At 38.3% G+C, this 25,878-nt stretch overlaps 1 protein-coding gene across 1 annotated transcript in view; it reads right to left on the reverse strand.

Annotated features, from left to right (window-relative positions):
• Positions 1-25,878, reverse strand: part of WARS2 (tryptophanyl tRNA synthetase 2, mitochondrial) — an 86,042-nt gene that overhangs the window by 35,442 nt on the left and 24,722 nt on the right. Inside the window, exon 2 of the mRNA XM_060090365.1 lies at positions 9,209-9,466. Coding sequence (XP_059946348.1) covers positions 9,209-9,466 — 258 coding nt within the window. The remainder of the gene's footprint in view (positions 1-9,208; positions 9,467-25,878) is intronic.

The following is a 25,878-nucleotide window of genomic DNA, read 5'->3' on the forward strand; positions in this document are numbered from 1 at the left end:
TCAGCATAATGTTTCTGCTATTCCTTCATGTTGTTACAGACTCCTTTTCACTGTTTAATAATATTCCATTAATTGAATATTCTACAATTATTTATTCATTCATTGATGGACATTTGGGTTGTTTTTAGTTTGGAACTATTGTGAGCAAAAACACTATGAACATTTACGTACAAGTCATTTTGCAGACAATGTTTGCATTTCTCTTTGGTAAATACCTAGGAGTGAAATTGCTGTGTCACTTGGTAGGTATATGTTTAATTTTATAAGAAATTGTTATTTTATACTCTTAACAGCAATGTATGAGTTCATGTTGTTCCACATCCTTACCAAAACTTAGCACTATCAGTATTTTTAATTTTAGTCATTCGAGTGGGTAAAATGGTTTTTAGAAAAAGAGTCATGTATTTGGAAATTAAAACACATATTTCTAAATAAATCACAGATCAAACAAGAAATAATAGAAATTAGAAATCATTTACAAATGAGTTATAGTGAAAATACTATATATCACAACTTTGTAGATGCTGATAAAACAGTACTTAGAAGGAAGTGAGTATTTATAATTATATTAGAAAAGAAGAATGGCTAAAAATTAATGAGGTCCACTTAAGAAGTTAGAAAAATAACAACAAAGTAATTTCAAAGAAAACAGAAGCAAGAGAGGAAACAATGAAACTAATGAAATAGAAAAGAAAGATATGATAGAGAGGCTCACAAAACCAAAAATGCAAATTAAAACAACGAGATAGCATATTCTATCCTTCATAATGGCAAAAATAAAATGTCTAATTATACCAAATATTGCCATAGACCAAAAGGAACTCTTCACTTGTTGGGAATGTAAATTGGAATACCAATTTGGAGAGCAATCTAGCAATATCCACTAACACTGATGATATATATACATGTCAAATATCCTCATGATTCCACTCTTATGTATGTACACCTAGAAAAGCCTTTCAGATGTACACAAAAAGCATACAGAAGTATGCCTACTGTGGTATTATTTGCAGTAACAAAAAAGTTGGAAAAAATCTAAATATCCTTTGCCAGGAAAATAGATAAATAAATTGTGATAGAGCCAGACAATGGAATATTGTAGAGCAGTCAAAATGAATAAATCTCAAACACATAACTAATGTTGCACACAAAAATATAGATGTAAGAAGATATGTGCAGCATGATGCTATTTACATAAAGTTTTAAAACATACAAAATAAATGATATGGATTGTTATGGCCAAATTATATGCAATACAAATAGAAACACATATATGGGAATGATGAGTATTAAATTCAGTATAGTGGTTACCTCTGGGGAGGCAGGAAACAGAATGGGATTAGAGAGAGCTAAACAGAAAGTTTCGACTGTACTTGTAACGTTTGATAGACACATATACACTATTGACACTATGCATAAAACAGATAACTAATGAGAACCTACTGTATAGCACAGGGAACTCTACTCAGTGCTCTGTGGTGACCTAAATGGGAAGGAAATCCAAAAAAGAGGGGATATACGTATACATATAGCTGATTCACTTTGCTATACAGTAGAAACTAACACAACATTGTAAAGCAACTGTACTCTAATAAAAATTAATTTAAAAAAACCCCAGAAACTACATGCAGCAAGTATGCCAAAAGGTTAGCATTTCAAAAAGCAGCCATTCGCCTTCATACTTTTCTGAATGTCTGAAATATTTCTTAAAAAGTCCTGAAAAACCTTTGATAACAAACTCCTGTGAAAATATTTTGTTATTGAGTATAAAGACAGGCACTGTCATTAATTTGATCTCCACCTTCCAAATCCACTCTACCCTTAAACAAATCAAGGAGCCTGGGGTGGGGACAGTATGTGTGTGGTGATGTAGGGTGAGAGAGAAAGTTAACATCTGCCAGGAATTATACATCATATTATTTAAATATCCCTGTTATAGACATTAAAAAGGGGGTTCAGAGAGCTTCAGTAACTTGCCCAGTGTGTCACTACAAGAAGAGATCACAGTGAGATTCAAACTGTATCTGGCTTCAAAGCCCACACTCTTTCCACTACTGCCCTGATAGTAAAAAATAACTCTTCTTGGAGGTGTCATTAAGATATGACCTAACCCTGTTGTCCAGGATGCAAGCAGCACAAATACTACAGCTTCTCATCAAGTCACACATGAGTATAGATCTAGGCAAGGAAGTGGTACTAGTGGAAACTTTTTAGAGAAGGAAATAACATGAGGAGTTTGAGTTATATAATAATTTTCCTAACTTCTCTTTATTATTTATGCCATGGGCCACTTAGAACTTTTGTCTCTCCCTGGAAACTTTGGAAGTAACACCAATTTTACCAATAGATTCCTCAAGACCATTAACCTATATAGAGGTTTGTTTGCTTCCTTCCTATTACGAGTTGAATGTACACCTGTTGTTGGTAGCCTAACAACTTGAGAGTTTAACAAATACAAGTATGTACTCAAATATGCTTCCAAAATTACTAGGATAAGTGAAAACACAAAAGATCCTCTGTCCTAGTTTAGGCTTTGGCTTTTTACCTCTAAGATAAGGGACAATGAATGGGTCAGGTACAACTTTTGTTTGTATTCAGTGAGCCAAGATTCATGTAGTCAGTTCCTTTGGCCCTTATTCAGAAATTGGTTCCTCCATAGCCCCCTTTCCTTTATTATTATTATTGATTTTAGTTTCCTGGGAAACAAAACCTACCTCTAATTAGAGAATGAGGCCACATTCCAAAGCTGCAGATTCCATTCTTCTCCCTGGACTCTTCCCTGGACTGTTTTGGACCCTCTGTAACATGATGTCTGATGGTCGAAACTGTCCTTTTCTCCCAGCCTTGGCAGAAAGCCAGTGCCTAAAGCTATGAACTCCAGCTTTTATCTTCCATCTGCAGGGTGATTCAATCCCAAGCAAAGTAACAACTAAAGATGTGGAAACATGCACCTCAGAGGCAGCTGTGGGAATCAGATTGGATCTGCACTCGGGCCTGCTAGAAATAAGAGACCACTGACTTTGGCATTGGCATGGAAACCTCTGCCAAACACACACATAAGCAGGCGATCCCTCTCCCTCTCCCTCCCACTCTCTCTCTCTCACTCACACACACACATATGCGCGCATGCACACACACACACACATGCGCACGTGCACACACACACACCTTTCAGAGGAGAGGCTCTGTAAAATTCCCCACATATGGCAAACATATTGTAGGGGAAGCACCATGACTAGAGGCCGGTGGGAAAGAAAGAAAAAGAAAATAATGAGAAAAATCTTCAGTAAGTCTAAATCGTTCCAGTCAGACCGCTGAGAAAGAATGCAAAGGACTGGAGATAAAAATTATTGGTAAAATCAGCATTATAACATAGCTAAACTCTTTCCCTATTTCAAATAATTACTAGAACTTACTCTGGTGTCCAACAATGGTACCTGGGGAACTAGTCTTTATATTTATCTGTAAGTACTTTGCTTAACACAATGGATATACATGAAAAGAGCCCTTACATAATATAAAAAATATTTTTCTCTAACTCAAAATTTCAAAAATTCTTCATTTTACTTGGAAATAATTGTCTGTGAGGAGATGCAGTTATAACTAATTTTAACTGGTATTGGCTCCCAACACTTTAATTCTAATTATTTTCTAAATTCCTATCATATTCAGTGATCAACTAAATGCTTAAATGTACTGCAAAATTCCCAATATAAAGAAACTAACAATAAAAACCTTGTTAAAATTACACAAATAATCTCTAATTTATGTTTTATAAGTTAAGAATTGATTTATCAAATTTTCTCAAAATAAAACCAGAAGAGGGGCTTCCCTGGTGGCACAGTGGTTAGGAATCTGCCTGCCAATGCAGGGGACACAGGTTCGAGCCCTGGTTCGGGAAGATCTCACATGCCGTGGAGCAACTAAGCCCATGCACCTAGAGCCCGTGCTCCACAACAAGAGAAGCCACCGCAATGAGAAGCCCGCGCACCGCAACGAAGAGTAGCCCCTGCTCGCCGCAACTAGAGAAAGCCCACGCGCAGCAACGAAGACCCAACACAGCCAAAAATAAATAAATAAAATAAATAAATTTATAAAAACAAACAAACAAAGAAAAAACCCAGAAGAAAATACTCTAACTTCTGCTTTAAAGAATTATTGGTAAAAGTTAATCAGGTCATTTGAACACAAAATAACCTGTGATAAAAAGTGGTGGAGTGGAAGAAACACTGACCTGATGTTCTCAGGGGCCTCATGCTTAAGGGCTTTCTAGTAACTGAGTTTAAATTTTTACCTTGAGGGTGGGAGAGAGGTGCTGATGTATTTTAAGTAGAAAGGTGACCATGGCTACAGTGTGGGGAATGGACCATCGATTTGTGAAACTGAAGCAGGAGTGAGAGGGTAATGTAGTAGTCCAGGGTCTTCAGGTCAGCTCTGGCTCTGCACTGCCCCTCTGCCATCAGCTCCTGAGGCAAAGGCATGGTGGGAGACAGAAAAATGTTCTCTCCCCATGAGTACAGATCTTCCTCAACTTACAATGGGGTTACGTCTTGATAAAAACATGGCTAAGCGGAAAATATTCTAAGTTGAAAATGCATATAAATACACCTAACCTACCGAACATCATAGCTTCACCGTGCTCAGAACACGTACATTAGCCCTATAGTTGGGCAAAATCATCCAGCACAAAGCCTATATTATAATAAAGTGTTGAATATCTCATGTAATTTATTGAATACTGTACTGAAAGTGAAAAACAGAATGGTTGTAAGTGTCTCGGTTGTTTACCTTTGTGATCTCGCAGCTGACCTGGAGCTGCAGCTCCCTGCTGCTGCCCAGTACCACAAGAGAATATCGTACTACGTATTGCCAGCCTGGAAAAAGATCAACATCCAAAATTCAAAGTACAGTTTCTACGGAATGCATATTGCTTTCAAACCATCATAAATTGAACCACTGTAAGTCAGAAACTGTCTATATAGCTTCCAAAAGTAGTGTCTTAGGAAGAAAAAAAGAGTCCTGGATTTGCCACCTACAAGCTGTTATGATCTCAGGTAGCTAATTAAGAAGATATTATTAAGCATTTACTAAGTACCAGGCACCTCTCAGAGATTTTCTAATTACTTAATCTCTTTATACCTTAATTTATTCATCTGTGACAAAACAGTAATGCCTAATTCATGCACTGTTTTGGAGATTAAAAGAGAGGTCATATACATGAAACGGCTGGTAAATCTTATGTGTTTAAAGATGCTCTATTTTCGGGCTTCCCTGGTGGCGCAGTGGTTGAGAGTCCGCCTGCCGATGCAGGGGACACGGGTTCGTGCCCTGGTCCGGGAAGATCCCACATGCCGCGGAGCAGCTGGGCTCATGAGCCATGGCCGCTGAGCCTGCGCGTCCGGAGCCTGTGCTCCGCAATGGGAGAGGCCACAACAGTGAGAGGCCCCGTGTACCGCAAAAAAAAAAAAAAAACAGATGCTCTATTTTCTTTTCAATCCCCCTCTACTGAAAACTCCACAGGTTGATAAAGATAGTTGTTAATTAATTGACTTTTGGATAGCAAGACATAAAATACAAACACCATGATGATTCTTTCACCTACTAGAACATGGCAAATATGGGGCCAGGTCTTTAAAATAATAATTGTTTCAAGGTGACTAGCTTAGTTAAAATAATTCTACTTGAGAATGGTCCTAAGAAGCAAAAGCCAATACACACCTTCACAGTTTCAATATAAAGCATCAGGAAGAACTTCCCATCATCCTCTATGAACAGCTTGAAGCTTTACAGCATTCTAGAGGAACTGATATCTAGGCACTCCTTTCTAGGCACTCCATAGGCACTAAGTAAGCATCGTTTCTAGTCAAACTATTATAAATGATGATAAGCAACTATGTAGGATGGCAGTTTATAGCCATTAAACATCAGCTAACACAGATTAGTGAAAAGAGGAAGCACAAAAAATTAAGGTTTATTTTTATGTCCAAAAGAGCTAATTTTATAGCAAATAAATGAAAACCTGATTAACATATCAAAGGCATGAAAAAAGTGGGAGCATACAAATGAACTTATCTACAAAACAGAGACAGACTCACAGACACAGAGAACAGACTTGTGGTTGCCAATGGGGAAGGGGAGTGGGGGAGGGATGGAGTGAGAGTTTGGAGTTAGCAGATGCAAACTAGTATATATAGAATGCATAAACAACAAGGTGCTACTGTACAGCACAGGGAACTATATTCAATATTTATGTAATAAACCATAATGGAAAAGAATATAAAAAAGAATGTTAAATGAATCACTTTGCTGTATAGCAGAAATTAACACAACACTGTAAATCAACTATACTTCAATTAAAAAAATACATACCACATCAGGAAAAAAAAAAAAAAGAAAGAAGTGGGAGCATCAAAACCAAAGTTTAAAATTTTTTTTTAAGTGCAGAAGGATTAACTTTACAGGAAATAAAACTTGATCAACAAATCAAAAGGCATGAAATAAAAAGAGACTTTAAGATCCATAATCAAATGTGATGCATAGACCTTGGTTGGATCATCATTCCAACAAGACAACATTTTGGAAGATATTTTGGGAGAATCAGCATAATTTGAACATGGACTGGGTATTAGATGATAATATGGAATTATCATTAAATTGTTAGGTGTGATGACAGTATTGTGGTTATGTAAGAAAATTTCCTTAGTTTATAGAGAGGCATGCTGAAATATTTAGGGCATGAAATGTCATGATGTGTGGTATCTGTTATAAAATACTTCAACAAAGAAAACAACATTGGCGAGACAAATCACAAAATGTTAGTAAATGATGGGGGTAGAGTATACTCTTCTCTCTACTCTTCTGCATATATTTAAAGTTTTCTTTATTAAATATTTTAAAAAGGAAAGAAAATCTGATAAAATATCCAGTCCATCCATTGAGTTGTAATAAGGTTGGTTGCCCGAGTTAAAGAAGGAAATGGCCCAGACCAAGCATGTCTTGAGGACAGAAAGACACCTGAGGAAGTCTTTAATACTGTCTTTGTGGGACAAATTGTGGAATGTGGGCTGATGAGTACTTCCTTCAAATTTTACTGGCAAACTATTGAAATTCCCCCAAGGGAGCTGAAGTCAGGGATGGTAGGAGGGGGAACTGGGAGCCAATTTAGAGGCCACTGAGGAAACAGGCAACACCAGTTGCCTCCACTCTCTGACCTAGACCCACATAATGAGCTCACTAGTTTGGAAACCAGTGAGCTCATTATGTAACATAAAAACACCAAAGGGAAGGTGAATTTTTTTATCCCTCACTTATGAGAACGTTCTTACAAAGTCTCCCATATTGTGTGTTACTCTTTCAATTGCTATTTTGAACAACAATGTACCATGTGGAAGAAGATACCTCAATTACTGCAAATTTTATACATTTATGGAGGTCACTGCCAAAAATCCTTTACAAAGGAGAACATTTTTAGAATATGGTAATCATTTCTGGGGCTATGAGCTCAAAGTGCAAGTACTGGATGTGATTGTAAATAAGCCTTTAATTTTAAAGGTCACTTTAAAAAGCAACTGACAAGTGGAGATTAGACATTTTCACCTACAAGAAGTATGGAAATAAGTACTGAGAATACAATTTTTAAAAAGAATATCACATAAGGATCAAAAGAGAGCTTGTATCAAAAACAGCTAAGATGGAGTGAAGATGGTATGCTTTGGAAAATGCATTGGGTGACTCCAAAACTGGCTCTAATGATGACCAGCATTATAATGTCAGAGATGGATGTGAAGAGTTTAGATAAACATTGTTTCATGAAATATGAGAGGCACCTTCCTTTCAGAGAGAAGGTAGGAGTGCTTCTGAGGTAGGACAACCAAGAGGGTGAGAGATCTAGGGTAAGCTAGTTTGAAGAAGGTAAGGCCTATGGAACAAGGACCTGGAGGGTAAGGATGGTGCACAATTAATGTCTCCAAGTTTGGAAGAGTAGTCATGTGGAAGACAGAGTTGATTTATTATGCATTTTTAGCGAGAAGTTAAATGAGTGGCTAGAAGTTACAGGGAGGCGGGTGTTTGCTCAATATAAGCAAGTACTTGATAACAATTACATCTGCCCAAGATTGAATCTGAAAAGTCATACGTAAGGAAAGGCTTCCTGACCAACTGTATAAAAGGAAATTAAGGTAAATTGCCTTCATGGTCATTTTAATGATTAGATTCTATTATTCTATCACATTATCTCTAAGCTGGTAACAAGTTTAAGTTGATAACTGCATTTATTTTTTGAAGATACTTTTTTCACTGATTTCATATTTTTAAATGGTTGCTCTGTGTGAATCATTACATTAAGTTCTGTGGGTGATTAAATATATACAAAAATAATGATTGTCAGAAGTTTATGATCAAGAAAGGAGTTGTACACATGTATAACATGTTCCACACATGCATACATGTCAACATGTGCCAAAACATGTATAACATACCATTCCTTGGCTGGGACTTTGTTACCAGGTTAAAGCAGACATGTAATAAGGGCATGATCCAGTTAAAATTTTCACCTTCTTTGCTAGGGAGTCTCTTAAGTGCCTTGTCTCTAGTCCAGGTTATCTGCCTGTCCAAGAGAAAACTGATTCATCGATAGTAAAGATATGAGTCAAATATTTTGGCTTTGTTCTAAAGCCTTTCTTGGCTTGGACTCAAGACACTGGACATTGTCTTCCAATTTCCCAGCTAGTTCTCTCAAATCTTCTCAAAAATTATTATACGAAGAATGAACAATGGGAATTATCCAATAGACCTTCCAAATGCAATACCCAATAAAGCAACATTGTAGTTATGTAAAACCATCAGTCGTTAAATTCTATCCCTCATCACCAGGAGACTAGTCAACAGCATGAATTCATCTGTTTGAATGCAACCCAGTACAGAAAAACAATTCCAGGGTTAGAAGTACTAATGGGATACAACTTTTTGGTTTATGAAGCATTATAAACTTACCTAGTACAGTGGAGGGAAAGTTGAAAATACTATTGCATTATAATAATACTCAATGATATGAATATAGGGAAAACATGAAAATGAAACAGTCGCATTTGATGAAGTCACACTTGAAGGGTCAAAAAAAAAAATCAAAAACAGGAGCTATATAAACCATTCGATTTTTTTCCTCAATCTGAAAGTAAATGTTTTCTCGGTTCTAATCTGAGAAACTGACCTGAGATTGCTGGAACAGGATGCTCTTCTCTGGGTTTATGCCGCAGGCGAGAAGAGCAGCCGTCATGTCCAAGATGCTCTGCCGGAGGACGGCTGGGTCTTGGGGGACAGTGATGGAATGTAGGTCAACGATGCTGTACAGCACGGAGTCATGCTCGTCCTGTAATCTCACCCAGCTCTCAATGGCTCCCAGGTAATTGCCGAGGTGGGGGATTCCTGTAGGCTGAATGCCAGAAAATATTCGCTTCACGGAATCTTTCTGGAACAAAGGAAAACAAACAAAATTGCTTTTGAAGCAGAATCTATGAATCCTATGCCCATGTTTGATGGCTACGCAATTTTTTTAACTGCAATCTGACAGTCATCATCCTTAAATGCATTTATTTTGTAAAGCACTATGTTAGGTGCTATTAGGAGACAGAAATGATATTAAAAAAATCTTTTTTGGCACTCAAAAGCTTACAAACACAAAGGCACATAAGAAAAGGTCTGTATCTCCAATCTAACTGGAGATAGAGGATATGCTTATGAAAATAAAATAACAGTACAGTATGATAACACAATTGTGACTGGTTTGGAAAGGTAAATAGTAGGGTACAGGCAAGAGTTCCCAAGAGGAAAAGATGACTGTGGTTCTGGTGGTCAGTTACAGAGACTTCAGACATAGAATCAAATTTCACTGGAGATTAAAGGGGCTCCAGGGGTTTTTCCCGTGACTTCATTCATTTTGCAGTTAAGGCAATGAAGGCCTTAGCATTAGGGCTAAAGGCTACTCTTACTTAATTCAGTTTTCTTTAAAAATAAGAGAATTTGAAAAAAGAATAGGTACATGTATATGTATAACTGAATCACTACGCTGTACACCTGAAACTAACACAACATTGTAAATCAACTGTACTCCAATATAAAATAAAAAAATAAAAATAATTGCCGATATTATAATTTAATGTGCAGGATCTGGGCTAAAAATTAGGAAACCTATACTCTATTTCTGATATTGCTTCTTGATAAAGTTATTTAACTTTTTCACGCTTCAGTATCCATTTACTTTTGATAAAGTTATAGTTGGTTTTTTATTTCTTCAAATGAAGTTTTTAATTCTGCATAATTTTTTAAATTATAAAATCATTTTTGACATGGTCATGCTATCCCATTGGTGTATACTGTCTATTATTGAAGTTATAATAGGAAATGAGAAGAAAAAAAATGTGCCTCTGTATTTGTAAGCTTTTGAGTGCAACAACTTTTTAAAAAATATTTTCTGTCCTTAATACAGATAAATGATAAAATACATCATTATCATTTTTAACAATAATAAAAAATTACTAATAACAATCATAATTTACTGTACAGCTCCTATGTTTCAGGCATTTATGCTCAGTGCTTTATATGCATTAATGTATTTATTCCTTATAATATATAATATGATAGGCATATGATTACTTTTAATTTACAGATGAGAAAACTGAGGCTCACAAATATTAATAGATTGCCTATGGCCACACACCTAATAGGTGGAACTGAAATTTCAAGTCAGGTATTACTGACTTCAAAGCTCATGTACGCTCCTTCCACTAGGTACCATGTTTTGCTTAAACACCACCTATTAAGACTTCATTACATTCATTGCATTATTTTGCAACCTTTCTGTTGCAAAAAAAAAAGTCATGGGGGAAGAAAAAGAATATTCTCTACACGTATATTTGTGTATTAAGTGCCAAGTCTCTCCAGTGTACGTAGCTAGGAGTTGAATTGCTGGATCATAAGGTATGCATATGTACCTTCAATTGTACTACAGTGTGCTAAACTATTCCTAAGTATCAGTACATAACAATTTGCAGTTTCTACCACCAATTCCTATTGTTCCACATCCTCACCAACACTTTGCCAGTAGTTCTATTTTTAGCTAACTGATGATATAGGGTAGAATCTCATTATGGTTTAACTGCATTTCTCTGATTATTTATTAGAGAAGTTGAGAACTCATGGTTTTTGGTATTTTTATTTCCTCTTCTGTGGAGAGGCTATTCAAGTTATTTTGCCTATTTTTCTCAGCTTGGATTATCTTTTCATTGATTTAAGAATTTTTGTATATTCTGGATCCGAATATTTTGTCAGTTACATGTGTGGCCAATATATTCTCTCATTATGTGGCTATTTGCCTTTATGTTATCTTTTGATGAAGAGATGTTCTTCAAATATATAATTTTTGACCAGATTTTTGTCAGAGAAGAAATCTTTTAATATCCTGAGTTCATGAAGATATGTGTGTGTATATACATACATACATATATAAAGCATATGTATGTGCATGCTTTAAAGTTTTATCTTTCACATTTAAGTCTGTATCCATTTGGAGTTTTTTGCATATGGTGTGAGGTAGACATCTACTTTATTTTCTCTCCTTTTTTTCCCCCTATATGGATACTTAATTGTTCCATCACCATTTATTGAAAAGATCCTTTCCCCACTGCTCTCTGGAATGCCACTTCAGCATAAACCAAGTATCTCTATATGTCTGAGTCTGTATCTGGTCTTTCTATTCTGTCTCATTGGTCCATGGTCTATTTGTCTATGTCTGCACCAGTACCGCAGCTGCCTTTTTAATAAGTCCTGGGACCTGGTGGAGCAAGTCTTTCGACCTTCTTCTTCTTCTTCAAGAGTATCTAACCCACCCTTGGTCCTTTATACTTCTCAATACATTTTACAGTCATCTTGCCAAGTTCCAAGAGAAAAAAAAAAAAGCAACCTGTTGGGGTTTTTGATTGGGATTACATTGAGTCCATAGATTGCTTTGGGGAGAACCGACATCTTTATAATACTGGGTCCTCTCATCTAGAAAACCATATGGTTTATGAGGATCTAACGTAAAACACGATGACAATAGTGGATAACACTGCATTGTATAATTGAAATTTGCTAAGAGAGTAGAGCTCAAATGCTCTCTCACACACACAAAGACAAATATGTGAGGTGTTGGTTGTGTTAATAATTAACTAGGTGGGGGGGATCTTTTCACAATGTATATCAAATCACCATGGTATATGTATACTTTAAATATCTTACAATTTATTTGTCGATTATACATCAATAAAGTTGAATTTTTTTAAAAAAAGAATGTAACATTAAAAAAAGTCTTTATCTTTATATCTAATATAAGCTCCTAAGAGCTAATCTACTTTAGATATGTGAGTGCCAAGACTACTTATATTTTGCCCCTCCCTTTCCCCAAGAATTTCAAATCCTACAGTCTATTTTCCTATATCTGCTTATTTTCCTCTCTATTCCTGAGATAACAGCCCTAAAATAGAATGCTACATCATAGTTCCATGATCTAGAATTGTACTTGATATAAGTACTCAGGAGACCTAAGAGGTTTGTAGCTCTGAGAATATGAAAAATACCTTTTAAGTAACTGAGAACAAATATAATATTACCACTTAAAATCAAACACATGTACATACACACACATGAGGCTGTCAAATGACTAACTCCCCAAATCATAATTTAGAGACATTACTTGAAAAATAGTTTGTAGCTGAGAACTGAGGCTGAGGGAGAGAGAGAGAAAGAGAAAGAAAGGGAGGGAGAAGAGTTAGCAGAGAATAAGTACATATCAGTGAGGCTTCCTTCAGTACCTTAGGACCTTAACCAGCCCTGGATTCCTGATATGGGAATAAGCAAAGGAGCTTTCAGTGAGGTAAAAAATGATTAATGGGCTTTAGGGACTGATTGATGAAGAGAGAAAGCAAAGCAGAAAAACAAGCTCTGAACTTAATAAATGAAGAGGAAAAAAAAATGCCATCCAGAAATGCTTGACCTAGGATGAAAGGGGACTGTTTATGGTCATATAAAGGATTATAAGGACCAGTAATATCAAGCTGAAAAAAAAATGAATATTTCCACACAAATTCCTCCATGTTCAAACTAAGAAAGTATTCCCTGAGAGATGGAGAAACTAATCCTTGGGAAAACTAGCAGAGAAAAGCACTAGAGGACAGACTATGAGAAAAAAGAATTGTGACCAGTGGGAATGAACTAGACATGATCTAATACATCCTTTTCATTCTCTAGTTTCTGTGATTCTATATATCCAGGCAGAGGGAATGATGTTATCAAGAAGTAAGAGCAACAAGAAATGTTTTGTTCAATTTTCAAGGAGCTATTAAAAAAATACAGGATCTAAATGAGAACTGGATTCCTGGTCTTAAAAATATACAGAGAGTGTCTTGCACTTCTGCGGTGAGTTTATGTTCCCGTCTGTTCCCCCTGCAAGAGTCAGCAGGCAGCCTGACAGCATGGCAGGGGAGATATGCCTGGTACCATGAAATCATGGGGCTGGAATGTGGAGTTTGGGTGGTGGGAGGATGGGGGTTCTGTGTTCAAAAGCACTAGAGTTGGAAAAGAATGAAAATGAAAGGAGCATGGGCTTCCCAGTGGACAGGAGGCAAACCACAAAGAAAACAGCTTCAAGACTAGCCCACAGGCATTCGCTCATGGGGAAGTCTAGAGCATCAACCTTCAATCCCATCGCAATGCACAGAGAATAAAAAAAGGCACATTTTACAAAATAGGTCTTCATTTTTATGTCAGGTGTATTTCCTTAGCAAATGCCACTTCCAATCAATACATGCATTGGCTCAATTTGTAACAGAATCAGCATTACCAATGGGCAGCTTCAGCCCCGGGATTTGATATGTTCCAGAAGACAGGGTGGGAGTTTGAATCAAAGAGAGAACAAACTTATCAATCTGACAGATGTAGCTAAAAGCATTCCTGTCATAAGGTACTGAGCATATCCCAAGTTCATAATTATCATAATTTCAATTATTGCACCCAAAAGCAATTAAAAAAATCCCAAGCTGCTAATCATGGCAAAAGATATTTTTTGTGATTAACTAAAGAGAGCTTCTGATTTTAATCCCAAGTGAATAAAATACATCAAAAGAAGGCTGCCTACTAGCTTTGAAACACTTTCAACTTTGGTATGGTGGTGGGAACCAAAGACTTCAACTAAAGATTTCAAGATTCTTATTACAAAGTCCTGCTTGTGTCCAGCTGTAGCATCACTTGTGCATTCATCACACCTGTTTTAACTATAGTCGACGGCAGACCAAAAACTTGGCTGAGCAAGCACTATGTCTAATTGGTTCCATGAAAGGCATGTTATCATGGATTGCGATAAAAAAGGAATCAACAACATTATCAACTAATTTGGTTGAAAATTTCTTTTTGTAAGTCTATTTATTCTTCTAAATAAAAAATACAGCTTAAGAAGCTCTGTTGGTGCTTCTCAATTCTATCATGTATGCCACCCTACTATTTCAATCCTAGGCCCCTCGCATATGTCTTCAACACTTTCTTGAAAATGTCTACATCACCAATTAGTGATGTAAGAGCTGAAACATAGGAGACCCGGCATAAAAAAATAGCACTTCGGTCCTGGCTGGGAGGATTCAGGTGCTTCTCTGAAGCTTTCTTTGACCACAGCTCAGCATTGTTCTGCCACAGTCAGCTCTTTCTTCCAGAAAGTACAGAGGGCTCTGGGTCTGGTGAGAAAATGCTGACTCAGCACCAAGAAAAAAAAAACTGGGTTCATTTCTGCTTTGAAATGAAACCAGATGCTCAGACCTAGGAATCAACATAGTAAATATTAATTCAATGTAAGAGAAAGCAGGTCTTATGTCACCCTCAAACAAGAAGCAATATGTTGGCCAACAATTAAAACTGCAGGAAAAAATTATTTTTAAAAAGAAAAAAGGATAAAGGAGTGACTAATTCACTAGACTGTGAGTTCCATAAAGGCATAGATGAGAAGTACTTAGCAACGTATTATTAGGTCAGTGAAATAGTTTGAAAGGAATAAACTCGGTTTTTTAAAAAAGTTTTTTACAGACTTATTTAAGCCACTTCCAGATTTTAAGAGCTGTGCATCTATTTTCCCTCGGTGCACTGAGCTATCCTTCCATCATGCAGTAGAATGCTTTTGCAGATGGATTTTCATTCTTGTGCTGAACTTTAGCTATCAGAAACATTCCCTGGCACTTGCATGGACCTCATCAGATGTGAAGGAGGTAGGAATTACTGGCCTTACTTTCCAGGGAAGGACACTGCATGGTTAAGTAACCCTCACAAGATCACAGGCAGGTGGTTAGATTTGGAACCCAGCTCTCAGCCCTGGACACCGAGCTCTGTCCCCTTCATGTGCACAGGGCTGCATCCAGTTTAGAACTTCTTGACTTCATGGTTGGTCTGGCCTTTAAGTATCCTCACTCCCACCCGCACCTCCCCTCCACACACACATGCTCTCAGAAAGGGAAGGTATGCCACAGAGTCGTTTCCTGAAAGGCCCAGGCGCACAGCTGGTGGCACACCTGGGACCAGAATCCAGACCTCCAGAGCTCTGCTCACCAGACCACATGACGCTTTTGCATATTTATCACGTTCTTTTCTTCTGCAGCTATTTCTTTTGTACCTCAGCATCTCTTTGGGCTTACTTTCTTCAGGCCTTCTTTTTCTGTTTTCTTTCTTACTTGTCAAATAGCACCTCAGTGAATGTCTCCCCATCACACAGAGATGATGAAATATAAAATCTGGGGACTTTGCCTCCTAGGAAAGACTGCACTGTCACCTCAGGGCAGCTAAGTTATGTTTAAATGCAAAACTTATATGTAGGTACAGAATAAACTGGCAAGTCCTTTTAGTTTTTATTGGAAAAGTGACTAAAACTAGATTAATATATTATCTAAACACAACATAAATAATTATAATATGATATGTAGTGAGAAACACTTTTAATTTCTAATGACAATACTGCTTCCTAAACCAAACCAGCCAGGGTCAAATTCTTGACATAAACATCTTAACCACCACTACATAATTTATTTTTATATTGGATGGAACAGTAAATACAGGCAAGAGATCAAGAAGTACTAAAATTTTTAAAGTATAAAGAATGATCTGAGAAGCAACTGACAAAGGATTAATCTCCAAAATTTATAAACAGCTCATGCAGCTCAATAGCAAAACAACAAACAACCCAATCCAAAAATGGGCAGAAGACTTAAATAGGCATTTCTCCAAAGAAGATATACAGACTGCCAACAAACACATGAAAGAATGCTCAACATCATTAATCATTAGAGAAATGCAAATCAAAACTACAATGAGATATCATCTCACACCAGTCAGAATGGCCATTATCAAGAAATCTAGAAACAATAAATGCTGGAGAGGGTGTGGAGAAAAGGGAACACTCTTGCACTGCTGGTGGGAATGTGAATTGGTACAGCCACTATGGAGAACAGTATGGAGGTCCCTTAAAAAACTAAAAATAGAACTACCATATGACCCAGCAATCCCACTACTAGGCATATACCCTGAGAAAACCATAATTCAAAAAGAGACATGTACCAAAATGTTCACGGCAGCTCTATTCACAATAGCCCGGAGCTGGAAACAACCTAAATGTCCATCATCGGATGAATGGATAAAGAAGATGTGGCACATATATACAATGGAATATTACTCAGCCATAAAAAGAAACGAAACTGAGCTATTTGTAATGAGGTGGATAGACCTAGAGTCTGTCATACAGAGTGAAGTCAGTCAGAAAGAGAAAGACAAATACCGTATGCTAACACATATATATGGAATTAAAAAAAAAATGTCATGAAGAACCTAGGGGTAAAACGGGAATAAAGACACAGACCTACTTGAGAATGGACTTGAGGATATGGGGAGGGGGAAGTGTAAGATGTGACAAAGCGAAAGAGAGGCATGGACATGTATACACTACCAAACGTGAGGTAGATAGATAGTGGGAAACAGCCGCAGAGCACGGGGAGATCAGCTCGGTGCTTTGTGACCGCCTGGAGGGGTGGGATGGGGAGGGTGGGAGGGAGGGAGATGCATGAGGGAAGGGATGTGGGAACGGATGTATATGTATGACTGATTCACTTTGTTATAAAGCAGAAACTAAAAAAAAAAAAAAAAAAGAATGATCTGAAATGCTTACGAAAATACTAGTTTTTCCTCATAAGAAAATTTGAACATTGATCTTAAAGTGTTAGAGAGATCATGCTGGAAAGATATGATTTTATCATTGCCTTTTGTGGCCAAATAAAGGTATATCCTACCCATTATCTTTGGTCACAGATCCATGCCTGTCTGGTGGTCCCCTCTTCAGCTGACTAACTGAGAACATTTATCCTTTTACAGCCGCTGAGAGATTTGGCTCTCCACACCTAAGTCCTCAGACTGTTACTAAATGTGTGGTTTTAAGATGTCTCTTTTTTAGTTACATGCCCATTTTCAAATGTAATATTCTTACCAGACATGTCTAATATGTAGAAGAGCCCAAAGAAATGCTTGGTGTATGGATAACAGGAGAGTCAGTGAGGGAGCCCCAGTAGGCAGCCCCCTGCGGGCTTGTCCGCTCTTATCCCTGCCAGCCTCTGAGGGGCTTCCTGGAGCACAGGTTTGAAAACAACTTGATTCAGGACATTTAAAAAATATTAATAGTTTGTTGAAAAAAAAAAAAGTTCTTCCTCCGGGTAGTGGGAAATATACAGAAGAAAGTTCTCAAAAAAAAGTCTGGGACAAAAATGCACATACCACACACACAGACTTAGCTCTATGCATTAAGTCTTCTCATTTCTTCCTCTGGGTTAGGATTCAAAGTTTATGTGGCAGTTAATCCCCTTCCCAGCTGTCCTCCATCATCCTCCACGAGAAGCTGACCTAGTTACTTGCCGTTCTTGTATCGCTCATTCCCCTCTGCACTCGGACTGTTCCCTCATCCTGGATGTCCTTTGCCCACTTCTCTGCCTGGAGAACTCCCGGTGGTCTTCAAGGCCTAACAATCTCTCCTTGACTCCAAACCTCTTAAACATACCTTCTCCCTACCAAACACACACACACACACACACGCACGCATGCATACACACACACACACACACGCATGCACGCACACACGCGCGCGCACACACACACACACACACACACACACACATATACTGAGTCAGTCTCTCTCTCCAAGCAGAACAGATCCCTCTTTCATCGGTTCTTCATCATTGCACATATCACACGGGTAACTTGGTAAATATTTTCTTATTTGCTTAGTAAATATTTTCCCACCCAGAATATGAGCTCTCTAGGGCTGGGGCTGCCTTTTTCATCTTTATATCCCCAGTATATAGCAATGTCAGGTACATTGTGAGGATCTAATAAATGTTAGTGGAATAAATGACAAATCTCCCACCCCTACTCCCCACTTTAGCTCCATATAAAGGGCGAAATAACTATACACAAAATGAACCAGATGTTCCAGTTATAGGCAGTTCCTAAACAAGTTAGGTTCTAAGAGCTCACTTGAAAATTGGTTTTCTGAAACTCAGACACTCAATTCTTTAAATGGCAGTTACAGTCTTGGAAGGCCGCCCATCGAAGCCTCATTGAACCCACAGTATTTCTGAAGAATGGTTTTAACAGCACCATTTCAGCTGCGCCTAAACACCATTCATAAAATTGTTTCTGTGGGAAAGTGAAATCCAAGTTCTATTTTGGGACACTAGAGAATTACCTACCCTGTGGTGGCTCTGATTTTAAAGCCGAAAGTGCTTAAGGGGAGCAGTCTGGTAGGAAGAGCAGCTTGTATTTGCATACAGACTTTTAAAATTAGATGTATGATAATCTGGAGCTGGGGCAACATGTGGGCACTTCCTTCAGCATGATTAGCATTCCTAACACTGAATTGTGTGTATATGGACTGTCCTGGAGGCGGCTGCCCTGGCCGCCATTGTTGGCAAGAAAGGCGCAAAAGGAAGGTGGAAGGAAGGCATTACAGCAGGGGTTCCCCCAGTGTGTCTCCGTACCTGCAACATCACCCGAACAAGGACCTTGTTAGGAATGCAGATTCCTGGGCCCCAACCCAGACCTACTGACTCAGAAATTCTATGGGTGGACTTATCCCAGGAAAAGAAATGATAAGAGTTTTGCAATCTGTCCTTTGACAAGCCTTCCAGGGGATTCTGATGCCTGCTCCAGTTTGAGACAGGCTTTGGGGCACCAATATCTAGTCTTAAAGTTCACTTCAACTATATAAAATGAGGTACAGATGAAAACACTATGAATAAAAAATAGAAGATACCTTCTAAGCCACCAGTTCTCAATCTTATCTGCACAGCGATCACCTGGGAGCTTTAAAAAATACCGATGCCTGGGTCCCATCCTCAGAGATTCTGATTTAATCAGTTTGGGATTTGGTGTGAGCATTGGGATTTTTTGTGTGTCCAGGATTGAAAAACCACTGTTCCAAGCCAACTACTACATAATTATTCTCCAAAACTGCCAATCTGACTGGAAACATGGGAACACACACACACACACACACACACACACAAACACACAAATAGACTGTAAAAATTTGAAAAGTTCACTTGTTTATAATTTACATTTCAAGGTAATAAAATCCCTGAGCATTTATGTATTAATGCATGGTCAGAGGCCCCTTTGGCTTCAGGCAGCTCTAGTATCACCTGAAGGTCAGCAGATTATTATGGTCAACAGCTTATGAAGATGTGGCTAGTGTGTCTACATTGGTGAGAAAAGACACTGTGACAAGTAAGCACACCATCTTCCACCGTTAGGTAAATTGACTTAACAATGCCCAGTTCCATGAATCCTTATGGCTCAGGGATTTAAGAAGCACGGGTAGCCCAGACAGCACTAAGAAAATGATCCCACTAAGAAGGTTCTGACATCAGAATTGTCATGGATAAAATACAAAATTCTCTCTGCATAGGATGTTCTTTTCTACCCATCTCCCTGTGTGGCAAACTCTCTAACTCCCTCCAATCCCTACAGAGAGTCTGAATTCAACACTCAAGCAGCTGTAGGCAGGTCTCATGGTCAGCTCAGCTGGTTGAGGAAAACCTGGACTAACAACTGGTGGCCTTGGCTAAGCAAAGCCAAGATGCCAGAAATTTTTTTTTTTGGCGGTACGCAGGCCTCTCACTGTTGTGGCCTGTGGCCTCTCCCGTTGCGGAGCACAGGCTCTGGACGCGCAGGCTCAGTGGCCATGGCTCACGGGCCCAGCCACTCCGCGGCATATGGGATCTTCCTGGACCGGGGCACGAACCCGCATCCCCTGCATTGTCCGGCGGACTCTCAACCACTGCGCCACCAGGGAAGCCCTGCCAGAAATTTTTATACCCAATAAATGAAATAACTCCATGACTTCTCAAGTGTTCTGAACCTTTGAGAGACAGTGTGAATTTCTTACAAGGTACTAATACTACAAACAGAGAAAAAGATTCTAAAGTTATTTTCCAGGCATAAAGATATTTCACCAAAAAAATCTTGCTGACTATTCTGACTACTACTAGGAGAAAGAAGTCTCATTTTCCAGTGAACCATGGCTCCCTTTCTCATCATCCAACCTGTAGACTGACACAATCCCCAGGGTTGTTTCAACTGAAGCATTTGCTTCTGTTCAGACCCTCCTGTCAGCTCATATTGTTAAGTCAACTTTAGAATAAGTTAGAAAAATGACAAAGTCAAATGGTAAAATATGACTGTGATCACTTGTCTGGTTATTTACCATGGTTAAGCAGCAGGATTTAGCACCAGGTTGCCTGGGTTGAAGTCCTGGCTCTATTACTTATATGTTCTTCTTCTTTTTTTTTTTTTTTGCGGTACGCAGGCCTCTCACTGTTGTGGCCTCTCCCGTTGCGGAGCACAGGCTCCGGACGCACAGGCTCAGTGGCCATGGTTCACGGGCCCAGCCGCTCCGCGGCATGTGGGATCTTCCCGGACCGGGGCACGAACCCACGTTCCCTGCATAGGCAGGCGGACTCTCAACCACTGCGCCACCATGGAAGCCCTACTTATATGTTTTTGAGCATCTACAAAATGGGGATAATAATATACCAATCTCACAGGGTAGATGGGGGGTATTGTGATGAGTTTATTCATGTAAAGTGCTTAGTGCCTGGCATGTAGTAAGTTCTCCGTAAGTTATCTGATCATTTATGGAGGTCAAAATTTTAAGTGCTTAAATATTGTGATCCAACCATCCAACATACAGAAATCTGTCCTACAGAAATAATCATACTAGAATGTAAGGACACCTGGCACACCCCATATGACTCTTTAATAACAAAAGAACTACAAGCAACTAAATGTCCATTAGTAGGGAACATATAAAATAAATAGTAATTTTATTTTTTATATGATGGAATACCATGCAGCAGATAAGAAGACTGTAAGTAGTGAGAGCAGAGTGGAAGTGAAGAGTCCCAACTCTGGAGTCAGAGCACCAAGTCCAATACTAGCTCTGCACGTACTAGCTGTGTTTCCTTGTGCAAGTCACAGAACCTCCTTATCTGTAAAATGGGTATAATAATAGCACCCTCCTCAAGGCCTGAGAACAATGCTTAGCCCACAGTCGTTCTATATACACATTTGTTAAACAGATGACTGTTGACAAGGAAGAAGAATACACATTTAACTTAACAGTGATTACCCCGAGGAATGGGAATACATAATGACTACCTTTTCGACACTTTTGTACTATTTAACTTTTTTTTAAGGGCATGAACATTTTTTGCAGCCAAACTTAAAAAATATGCCTAGTTTTACTGTATATGGCTTGATGATAATTAATTGACATATAATTACAAGAGTCTCATACCAGCAGGAATGTCAGTCAGTTATTATCATTTTCACTTTACATAATGGGAAATAAAGACATGAATAAAGTGAAGTGATTTATTAAGCTCACACATGAAGTTATTTGTAAGATGGAACTAGAACAGAAACAATATAGTGTAATAGGAAAGACATCCGTTTTGAGGATCAGACAGTGCTAGGTTCAAATTCCTTCTACATCTCCTAGCACCTTGCACAAATTATTTAATCTCTCTGAACCTCAGTTTTATTATTTGAACAATGAGGTTAACAATAGTAATGGCTAATATTTATTGAGTGCTTACTATGTACAAAGTACTCTAGCAAGACCTATGAATGCATTATCTCATTTAATCCTCACAAAAAGCCTTATAAGGTAGGTAGTATTATCAATTCTGCTTTATAGATGAGGAAACTGAGGCACAGAGGGGTTCAGTGAGTAGTGCATGGCTAATAAATAGTGGGGTCAGGACTCGAACATAAATTGATCAAATTCAGCTGTATATACTTCATTTGGTCCAGAGAGCTGGTGTGGGTGAGTGAAGGCGAGTGATCCACTGCAGGACAGAGTGGAAGCCTGGAGCCAGCACCCAGCCTCCGCTCAAGGCCAGACTCTCTGTAGACACTTCAGAGGGAGACTATGAGAATACAGCAAGGCACTCAAGAAATTATTTGCTTTTACCCCTCTGATCTAATAAATGGTGCTACCTCCTAGAATGTACGACCTCAAATCTGCTTTAATTTTATGTCATAATGAACTTCGAAGGAGACGTGTGATTCTTCCTCTTGCACCATTCACAGTAAAGATAATTGCCCTGTGTACTTCTTGTTTTCATTTAGAAGGGGTAGCCCGTACAGGGCAGGTGACAGGGACAGTGGTTCTTATTCATCTGGGCAGCAGCTTCAGTGCTAATTCTAAACACAGGTGGTGAGAGAGACAGCCAACAGGAAGGCGGAAAGAATCACTGCTGACATGTGCAACTGGGAAGATTGATGGTTTCCCTCTCTCTTTTTCCCCAATGCGTCGGCCTGGGGGCAGAGACGCAGGAGCTGCTGTGCTGGGGACAGTAAAATACACAGCACAATGTCTACCTTGCTGCAACGCTGATTAATGAGACTGAAATGACACAGAAAACAGGCAGTGCTTCGGAAGGAGAACTCACAGGCCTTTCTTTCTTTAATGATTTCAACAAAAGCAGTTCCCATAAACTGCTGGGTTTGAACTGGAATATCCCGTGGTTAGAGCAGGCAGGGGTGTATTTGGTGGAATGTGTGGAGCAAAGGGTGAGAGGGTAAGGGGAGTTTGTAATGAAGTAAATTCACTTGTGATAGGTGGGTACAAATCATAACGAATGAATTCCTCTCCTCCTTCTGCTTGGCTGAAAAATGCCATAAAATTCCAGGTAAAATAGCTATTTACTTACCTAACAATGTAAAAAGGACATGAGAACACACCCAAAAAGATTTTTCACCCGGATAAAAGCACTCATTTAGTTTTTTAGAGCTCGGAGATCGTATCACCAATTTTTCACGTTTTACCGCGGCTGCACAATGTATACATTAAAACACAGTATTTTCTTTTTGAGAAAAGATGAATTTTAACACTAAATATTATTTCTAGTACTTATTATTAACTACTTACAAGGCATATCCATTTGGATTTCCCACCAGCAGCTCTTCAAACTTAATACTATATCCAAAACCAAATCTATTGACTCATAACCTTCCAGTCTGCTCCCCACAAAACTGCTGGTCTGTATTTTCAATCCTGGCTAATGAGAGAACCATCCACTCAAGTCTCCCAACTGTAGGAGTCACCCCAGATTCTTTCCTTTCCCTCACCAGATTCTGTGAGTTAAAATCCTGCCTCCTTCAATCACTAGATTTGTGATCTTTGGCAAGTATTTGTGCTTCAGCTTCTTCATCAGAAATCAACATTTTAATAGTACTATTTCATAGGATTATTATAAGAATGAAATACAGTAAGTCCCCTACATACGAACCTTCAAGTTGTGAACTTTCAAAGATGTGAACGTGCGTTTGCATGTCCAATCACGTAAGTTAGTTTGTGTGTCTGGAGTAGTCACGTGCGTGCATCCTCTACAAGTGGTTGTGCTTTTGTGTACTTTACTGTACAGGACTGTATAGATTACAGTACTGTACAGTATCTTTATTTCAAGCCCAGGATGTCTGGAAGCAAGCGTAAAAGCAGCTGTGATAGAGCTGGTACTATTGTACTTTTCAAGGTATTGTACTGTAAGATTTAAAATGTTTTCTTTATTTTGTGTGTCTGTTTTTTATGTATTATTTGTGTGAAAAGTATTATAAACCTACCACAATACAGTACTACGTAGCTGATTGTGTTAGTTCGGTACCTAGGCTAACTTTGTTGGACTTAAAAACAAATTGGACTTAGCATGCTCTCAGAACGGGATCCGTTCCTATGTAGGGGACTTACTAAGCAATTTTTCTGATGGAGTAGTATGATACACACTATTTGAACTGCCGTGGTCTATTGTTGTTCTCCTCTGAAAGGACTTTTTTTTCTTTGAAACCTTAAGAGATTATTTTTTGGCATAATTACCCCAGTCCAAATGGTTTTGAGATATAGGTTTTCTTAGATAATAAACAGTGAACTATTTATTTTAAAAACCAAGAAAACGTGTCTATAATTTTTCTTTGAAGCTCTTCAGAAAGAATTTTGGGGGGGGGGGTGCGGGCTGAGCTGCACGGCTTGTGGGATCTCAGTTCCCCGACCAGGGATTGAACCCAGGCCCTTGGCAGTGAAAGCGCAGAGTCCGAACCACTGGACTGCCAGGGAATTCCCTAGAAAGAATTCTTATAATGCTTTGCATGAAATAAGCTTGGGGAAAAAAAGGGAAAAATTCACATTGGGAAACCAGTGTCAGCCAATCATTAATTCACCATCCCTCTTTATATTTGAAAGATCTCTGGAAGTTATAGATGATAGCCCACGATGTCAGAGAACAAACAGTCCAACATATTTTTGACATGCCATACAGTTTTCTGCCTGTCACATCTTTGGGCCTCTTATATAAGTTCTGAAAAGACTGGTAGCTTATGTAGATGCAGAGATTGTTGTCAAAGAAGTGTCAGTATGGGGGTCATTTCAGAGTTTCCAATTCCTCACACTTGTTAATAAATCTTAGAATTTTACACAGTCGAGCTCTTCCTCTAAAACTTCACCACCCCACATTCAATTTTCTATTCATGTTTAATGGAAACGTCATAGTTCTGATTTGCACTCACTGTGTGTGTGTGTGTGTGTATACATGTACAAAATAATTCTACATTCCTTAGTCAGTTTTCCTATTGTGCATAACAAAATTCAAGAATATTTCTTTAATTAAGGGAGCCTTGCTTTTTCTGATTTATTTATACAAATTGATGACATTTTTTGATTCTGCTTTAAATTGTCTCATCATTTATTGTTGAATAAGCTGAAGAAACAAGTTATCTCATTTATAAGGTAAAGCCGCATCACAATTTCATTTCTCTAATTCCAATTGTTTCATTTGGAACTTGTGCTTTTTTGATCAAGTTGTGAATATATAAACCAAAATAATTATTCTCTTTTATATTTTAGTTCGATTTCCAATTCCAAAAGCCTGCCTTTATCCACCAAGGAATATTTATAATGTCCCTTTTTCAGTAAACACTGTTTTCCAATAAACTTTCAAGTCTGATTTTATTTTCATATATTTTATCACTTTATATGGGTATATTCTATTTTGATAAACATGCCTTAAGTCAAAAATGAAAAATTTTCAACAACTTCACCACAAAATCAGCACTTATATTCAAACGGTAATCATTTTATTTTTTTTTATTTTTTATTTTTTTATTAGTTTCTGCTTTATAACAAAGTGAATCAGTCATACATATACATCTGTTCCCACATCCCTTCCCTCATGCATCTCCCTCCCTCCCACCCTCCCCATCCCACCCCTCCAGGCGGTC

This window comes from Mesoplodon densirostris, chromosome 2 (genome assembly GCF_025265405.1).
Source record: "Mesoplodon densirostris isolate mMesDen1 chromosome 2, mMesDen1 primary haplotype, whole genome shotgun sequence".
Lineage (NCBI taxonomy): Eukaryota > Metazoa > Chordata > Mammalia > Artiodactyla > Ziphiidae > Mesoplodon > Mesoplodon densirostris.